An 8263-nucleotide genomic window follows, 5' to 3' on the forward strand; every position below is an offset into this window, starting at 1 on the left:
ATGGTTTTTTTTGTCAAAAATAAAAGATGGTGTATCTCTAGCAGTAAGCCCTGAAGCGCAGGATGTTTTATTAATGCACGAGCTGCGGTTCAAATCAGAGGCTAATTTTTAATTTCTTCACATCGTTCACTTCTCTCTTAGCCTCAAGCGCTTTAGAGGACTTCTCTCTCTCTCTCTTCTGTCTTTCTCTTCTCTTTGTCTCTCAGTCTCTTTCATATCCTCACCTTTCCTTTCGCGTTACTCCAGTCATGTGTTTTGGTTAAGCATACACAATACACCTTTCAGACTGTCTTTACGTTAATCAAATCAATTCATTTTGATTGATAGGCTATATAATAGGCCATAGTCAGTGGGCAAAGATACGCCATGTTCTAACAGAACATATTAAGGCTAAGTTTTTTATCCTTTCCAGTTTGCATTCCTTTGTGCAAAAAAGGTACCCCATGTTTGCTTCCTTTAATTGAAGATATTGTATTATATCAGTTATAATCTATCTAGAAGAATGCTGACACATGTACTGGCCATGTGAGAAAGACAAAAGCAACACAACTTCAAGTGAGTTTCTGGAAAATAAAACCAAATAAAAAGATAAAAATTAATTCAGGTCTCTTAAGGTCTCATAAATGAAACTACTTTTTCTCACCTGACTAGTTCATTTTTCATGACAAGTCCTTCCATATACTTTTTTCGTGCATAGAAGTTATGGATATACTTCCTCACAAAGAATCCTCTCCATGTCCGCTGGATCTGTGTGGGATTACAGAAGTTTTTATGAAGTTTAAATGTAACATTTAAGTAGGACACTTTTTAAACCATTGTTAATAAACTATACAATCCCTACTTTCAGAGGGACAATCCAGCACGAGAGAGACAGACTGTCAAACTGTCACATCACCATGTATTTAACGGCATCATCCACACTGATTGAGGAGGCTGCAGATTAGCCAGAACACACCCACACACAACAGTTGACCATTTTAAAGCAAAGGGGCGGATGTCCTTCAGACTAATTAGGAGATTAAAACAATGGCAGGTAAAAGAATAATCACGGTATGAGAAGAGGGAAGAAGAAAGAAGAGGAGAAGTAAAGGATAGGGAAAAACAACAAAGAGCAAAATGAGAATTAGCATTGATCTGCCAGTCAATAGATAATTTTAAATAAAGTAATTGCCGCCTCCCGAGTTCTTGCTGACCTTTGTTGACTAGTGAAATCGATGCTGTTGAATCTAATACAAATACGAGGTGCGGCATGTAAACACTGGTTTCTATTACGGCCTTAATACATTATCCTCTGTTAGCTACCACACCAAGATAAAGACATCAGGAGGGGAGAGAAAAAGAAATAGAGTTAAAATTGATTTAAAGAAAATGTCACAAGGGGATTCTCAGATGATTGTATGTGTTGGGTGTGCTTTGTGGGTTTCTTTTTCTTCATTTATACAATATATACTTATTTGGCAAAAAAGTACAAATGTCTTTCTCTCATTTGTTTTTGTATCTCGGTTCAGGTCATATTGAAACAGAACAAACACTGAAGTCGAGAAAGTACAGAGTATGTGTCAGAAGACGTGGGATCAAGATTTATATTGCAGGTATTAAGTACTACATCTGTATGTCTGGTGTAAATAGAAGAAAAGTTTCAACAGGTGGCATCATAAAAAAGGCCAGATACTGCATGTATTTCCCTTATTGTCCTTTAATTTATTATTTCTAAAGTCTAAAGTCACATGTAATCAATCTGTTTTGAGAATTTTTGTCTTTGGATTTGCCCCATGACTTCTCTTTAGGCGCTGTGGGCAGTACACAGTCCAACACCAAGGGACCAATTTCACATATGAGGCTAAAGCCTTGGTCAAGGGCAGTGGGAGAAAACTGGAGCACCCGGAAAAACCCCAGACAGACACAGAGGATACACTCAGCGCAGAAAAGGCTCACTTGGCCCTTCTGGGGTTTAAACCCAGTACTTTCTCGCATTGGTAACCTCTAAGCACCAGTCATTTTAACACAGTTCTCCATTAAAATTCCTATTGTCTCCTATAGGAAATTGTGGTTATTTTCATAGATAACATAGGTCTCTTATTTCAGTAGCTTCTCTTTTGGACTACATGTCGACATCACCTCTGAACTTTCACCCTGTGACCTAAACAGCTGGGTCAAACATTATTCGTGAATCTATGTCTCTCCTATAATGTGACATTTATTGTAAAAGCAGGGCGGTGAGCTTTATTTGTTTGGGTTCCTATTATGTGTAAAACGTAAAGCCCTCAGTTCCCCAGCTTTTCCACCAATACGAAAATATTATAAACATCTCTTTCCAGCTGGACAGTGAATCTCTCTCTTCAATAAACACTGGCGAATTCTTTTGTTGGTCTATAAAACCCTTTAACGGTTTAGGCATGAAACCATTCACCAAAAGAGAAGGCCTATATGGAATTGTTAAAATATAAGATTTCTAGGCAATATCCTTGTGTAAAAGTGCCAAAGCATCACTCACAGCTACAGAGCTATGATTTATGAGTTGAACAGTAGTAGGTGTTCAGGGATAAAGACAGTATTTCAGGGCCATGAGCATTTAAGCAAAGTGAAAAAAAATGTTTCTAAAACAGAGTTTTTAACGTTATATATAAAATATTCGCTGTGGTTTGAGACATAAATATGATAGGTCATTTTGATATAGAAATCTGTCCATTTTTATAGGGTTTTTAATAATAATAAATTATACTGGATTACCAACATGATGCTGCACTTAAAAAGGGAGAAAAATGGCCAACAAAGGATTAAAGAAATTTAGAGGTATGATGCTTATGGGCTGCTACTCACAGGGGCTCCCACATACAGAGAGCAACAGAGTGTCCCCCCACCACGACACTCCATTTGCTAAAACAAGACAGTGTGGTGATATTTACCCTGACCGCCATCTCCTCGTAGAAATTCATCTTCATGATAAAATATGCCGCCTGTGAACACAAAGGAAACGATGGTGTTACATCTTGTCTCCCAACCCTCTGATCTGTCCACAGCAGGCGTCAAAGATAAAGAGCTCTTTATACATAATACATTGCACAGGCAGCATAGATAGGGCCACTGTAGAGTGGAGGGAGGAGGGAAGGGGGCAGAAAAGGAGAGTGGGAAAGCAAGAGAGACAAGAGGAACGAGAAAAAGTCAGAGGGATGGAGAGAGAGCAGAAGAGAGACAGAGACGAAGAGAGAAAAAAGGAGAGAGAGAGAGTGGTTAGTGGGACTTTCTATCAAGGGGAGGACAGTACTCTCTTAATACACTAACACAGACAAGGGCCAAGAAAATCTATGGTAGTCAAGCAGCGCGCTAATGGAGATGTATGACGGCCAAACGCTCTCCTCTGGATTTCATAATCAATGACAGCACTGCCACAGAACAGACTAACAAAAGGCCAGAGAATATTCAGCAACATACTCAACGAGCCATCGCACTCCAAACGTGCCAGGCAACCACTGGGAGCACATTTCAGGAGCAAACTGGAGTGTGGGCCATAAAAGGGATTCATATCTCAACACGTCTTTTTTAATAACGACAAGGAAGAGAGGAAAAAGAGGAAGGAGATGGAAGACAAAGACTTGAAAGGAGGTTGTAAATTCAGCTTGATGTTTTGAGAAGAGGCTTTGTGCACATCACATTACACATGATAAGGTCCGCAAGAGAGAAAAAGACAGAGAGAGATAAAGGAGGTGAAGAGTAGAATCTCTCAGGGCTAATTTCAAAACAGTGCACTGTGGCAATTTTGAGTGATTCAAATTAGCGCTTGTCTGTTTCCAAATGAGACCAAACAGCCTCTTTTTAGCCCATATGTGTGTTGTGACACATCCTTCATTGTTTATTTCAACACCCCCCCGCCACCACCACCCTTCCATTTCTTGAACGCCTCCCAAACGGCGGCTGGCAGTTATGCTTTAGCAAACAGTCAATTTACAGGCATGATAAATAGCTTGTTGTGATACGTTTACAAAACTCAATCCAGGGGAAAATTATACGTGAGAGCGCTGGGTATTGGATCCGGTATCAACAATCTGTTCAATTAAGAAGCAGTTGGAGGCAATATGCTGAAAATGGGGCCTTGTTTTACTAAAGCATACACATACACACATAGATACACAACTCTTTTCTTTTTTCTATATGCATCCCAAGAATTGTGAAATAGATGGAATTCCTTATCATAATGCATCATTTTTCCAAAGTGCTAATTTCCTAATGTGTAATGGGTGAATTATATTTCTTAAGGTCAGACGCAGGGACTTTAGGAATATAGCAATTGAATTCTAATGTGTGCTATCATAGCATAATCAATATATCTATAGTCGTTCCAGGCACTGGCTTACCTTCACCATTTGTCTGACACGTGCCCTTGCTGTGAAGCCCCGCCATATCTTCTGTATAATGATTGCCTTCTTGTGCAGATGGCTGTAATAAAATCAAATTGAGGAGAGGATTGGGTGGATGTTTTTTTAGTAGTTAAACTGAAGGAAACCCCGGAAAAAGTTATTCAGAAACACGTAAGGGAAGTAAAAGGCAGATTTCACTGGTCATTAACAAGGTTGTTTAAACTGAGAAATTAAGCAATTCTGCAACCCTCCCCCAGAAAGCTCAATCCTAACAAAGTATGAAATGGAAAGTTTCCATAGTTATGAATAAGCTAAAAAATACCTTTATCTAGAATTAATTTATTAATTATTCAATTAATTTAACTTCCTAACATAAACTCTTTTTTAGGGAAAAAAATAAAAAGAAAGTGATTTTCTGCATACAAATTTAAGGTTGTGAAAAGGCTGAAATGAAAGGTCAGGGAAACATTATGCTTACAAATACAAGCTGTCACAAACACACATGCACTCACACTCACACACACACACACACACACACAAACATATATATAGACCATTCGTGCTCTCCCAGGCTTTTCGATCATGTCCGATGAGCCTTCCACCTCCTATAGTCAGCGGTACACATTTGTATTCATCTTCAAACATACTCTAAATGCAAGTCCACTGCGATTCTCTGCCTCCAATGAGGCCATCAATTTCCAAAAGGCCATTTATATGCCCAGAAAATCAATGCTTATAGTGGGGCTAGCACAACCCCGGAGTTGCACTTAGGCAGCTAAAACTGTTGCTAATTATCCACTTAACGCATTGATCAATTAACTAAAGTAATCTGAATTAACCTACTGTCTGGAAGTTTGTCTGCTGACCCTGCAGAATGGTGCTAGGGTCACAGTATGGGAACAAGCACAGAGATAGAGACATTTATTTCTCTGTGTGAGAAAAGAGCATAGAGTGCAAGCGACATTTATTCCTCCAGGCCATTTGCAAACTTCTGGAAGTGGGATAATTATGGTAGCGAGCTAATATCAGGGTTTCCCTTGATATGAACTCTTACAGCCTGTCTGAGTGTTTTACAACTCCAAAGGAACTACACTTACATTGATAAATAAAATGAATGTCTGTTTTGTTTTTGCATGAGCACCAAAAGTCTTTTTTATGGATTACAGATACAAATCGGATCACAGAGATATACCATACCTGAGGTAAGCCCGCACCTTGCAGCCTCTGAACCAGCTCTGGATCTGGGTGACGGCCTGGTTCTCCTTCTCTCTGTTCTCATCAGCTTCTCTGAAATACATAAACACAAAAATATATCACTCTTCGCCTGGCTCAAAATGAGCCATTGGAGTTTACTACGCATGGCAGCATGCACGATATACAGTAAAGAGAATACATTGTTATCATAGCTGACTTAAGAGTTTTCTGAAAAGTGCATATTAAGCTTCATTATAACACCAATTATTAAAACTGGCTGAAAAATCTTTCAACATTTGGAGACTAAACGCCACTTTCCTTTGACTTTAGCTAAACCCTTTTGGAGAAGCGATAATAAGTCCTTCATACGTAAACAAACAAACAAACAAAAAACAACAACAACAACACATTTTTACTGGCAAGTTACACAGCTAAACTTTGCTTTTGCCCCATTTGTGTGGCTTACTCGTAGGGTGCTTCTGAGCATTACTGTCATTCTTAGGGAACCAAAAACTTGCATTGTAACGCCAAAACAGGACCGCAAAAGCTTATTAGCATACACAGTAGACGCATGACGCTAGCCTTAGTTCTGGGTGATGTTAGCTAAATGCTGACTGCTAAACTGCTAACAAGAACTCATAAAGCAATTAAACGTATCCATATATAGTTATGTAAATCATTAATCCATACCTGTTTGTATAGTAGTACTCCTTTTGGAACTCTTCAAATTCGCGTTTTATTTTCAACAGCTCCGCCATGTCGGTGTACTCAAGCGAGAGTTTACATGTTGTCTTGACAACACAGGTGTTTCCCAGGGTGCTGCAGATGCGTTCAAAACTCACAGGAAAAGGGAAAGTTCCTCCTAACGTGTCCATTTCCTTTCATTTCGACTATTGTAAAGCGTTTAAACAGATTCCAGTAAACGAATTGGGTTAATATCATACGCTGTATGCAAACAAGTTTACATTATAATTTAACCATAAATTCCAAAAGTAATCCATGATAGAAATAAAATCTTCACGAAAGAAATTTCTTTTTCGTCCTGCAAACCACTTCCCACTTACTATACCAAAGCAAAACATTTTGTAAGTAATAAGAATAGTAGGCATTAAAAAAAACTAAAAGAGATTTTAAAAAGCGCCCGTTTCATAGATGCAGATTGTGGATCTGTGTATTGATCTGCCAGCTGCCTGACTTCTTCCATCCATCCCTTCATCTACTTCCCTCCTCTCCTGACGTTATCACCCTTCATCATACAGTTATCAGTTTATTTCTCCCCACTCTTCCTTCCACATTTTCCCCCATCTTCACTCCACTCTCCTTCAGTCATATTGCCCTGTCAAAATGATCACCTAAGCAGGGTGTATATGTGTGTCTGTGTGTGTATTTCTGTACTTGTGCAAGGAAATATATCTGTCTGGCCAGTGGTCAGAGCAAAAGACTGTCTGTATTATAGATTACTCCTTGGAGACAGGGAAACCACAAATAGTGAAAGTGAATGAGTATATGTCTGTCTCATTGCTCTTACATGTGTTTTTGTACTGGCATGCCTCGGCTTGTTTCTCTGTGAACTAGGCAGTGTGCTTGTTTGAGAATCCCTTTCAGTCTCTCTGTCTTTCTCTGAGGCCAATTTGCTGTCTGAGGGCCACCACAGTAGTGAAGAGCAGTAGGCAGACGTCCTAGGTAGAGTTATGGCTGGAGGGTTGAACCCATGGTGGCTCAGCTCATCCATCGAAGGGCGATAGGAGGGCGACCACCCTAGTAATTACTGGAGAAATGTTGTTGTGACAAGAGGGTATGAACAGCGCATGTGAGAAAAAGAGAGCGAGTGAATGAGCGAGAGAGAAAAGAGAGATTTTTTGGGGGGGCAAGCTTTGTTTTTGACAAGACTGTAAAAATGCTGCAGGCTATTCGTCCTGCCACAGCACTGATTAGGTGTCACCAGGAGTGTATCTGTGAGAGAACAGCACAAAAAGGAGAGTGAGACCACTTCATAAAAAGACATCCTGTTTACACTCTTTCTAATGACACACTTACAGACTCAGCCTAACATCTTTTCCACATTCCTCTATACAACACACCCTTCCAACAACTTAGGTGTACTTTCATCCTCCAGGTATTGTTCTGAGCAGTTCTGTCTTCTGTCTCTACTTTTCCATTTTCTTTCTACTTTCCTCATCTCCTGTCTGTTCTCAATCAAAACATTTCCCTTGCTCACTGAGGCGATAAGTTCTTATCCAGGATTACCCATGTATATACTCTCTCCATCTCTTTCTCCATCTCTCCATACGGGGCATGTCATTTAACACGCCTAGAGTCACCTCTCACAGTTAGGAAGCTCTTCCCGCCAGTCATTGTCCATGCCCATTGTTGCTAAATGAGGGCCATATGCACTGTGGCCAGCACTGGTCATAAAGATACACACACGCACACACACACACACACACACACACACACACACACACACACACACACACACACACACACAGACACCAGTGTCTGTGGCTATGTGACTGCCGCACATGTCTTCACACAGTGCATGTGTATGAATCATTATTGTATGTGTCAGTGTGTGACTGATTATACGTGAGCGTCTGTGTATGGAAGGCCGTCTGTGTGTCTTTCGATGCATGTGTGTTCCTTCCACCACAGTAGGGTGCGGTGGGTGGAATGTGTGTTTCTCGGCAGGGCCAGTTCGGCCATTATTATTAAAC

General features: G+C 40.1%; 1 protein-coding gene across 3 annotated transcripts in view; it reads right to left on the reverse strand.

Moving 5' to 3' along the window:
• The window catches only part of spata17 (spermatogenesis associated 17), a 44024-nt gene extending 37666 nt beyond the window's left edge, over positions 1-6358 (reverse strand). For all 3 annotated transcript variants that reach the window (XM_040011896.1, XM_040011897.1, XM_040011895.1), the window contains exons 1-5: positions 6240-6358; positions 5553-5642; positions 4353-4434; positions 2907-2957; positions 644-747 (exon numbers count right to left, since the gene is read on the reverse strand). In XM_040011896.1, coding sequence (XP_039867830.1) covers positions 644-747; positions 2907-2957; positions 4353-4434; positions 5553-5642; positions 6240-6307 — 395 coding nt within the window. In that variant the 5' untranslated portion in view covers positions 6308-6358. The remainder of the gene's footprint in view (positions 1-643; positions 748-2906; positions 2958-4352; positions 4435-5552; positions 5643-6239) is intronic.
• Between the last annotated feature and the right edge of the window lie 1905 nt (positions 6359-8263).

The sequence above is a fragment of the Simochromis diagramma genome, unplaced genomic scaffold (assembly GCF_900408965.1).
Source record: "Simochromis diagramma unplaced genomic scaffold, fSimDia1.1 OVJJ01000603.1, whole genome shotgun sequence".
NCBI lineage: Eukaryota > Metazoa > Chordata > Actinopteri > Cichliformes > Cichlidae > Simochromis > Simochromis diagramma.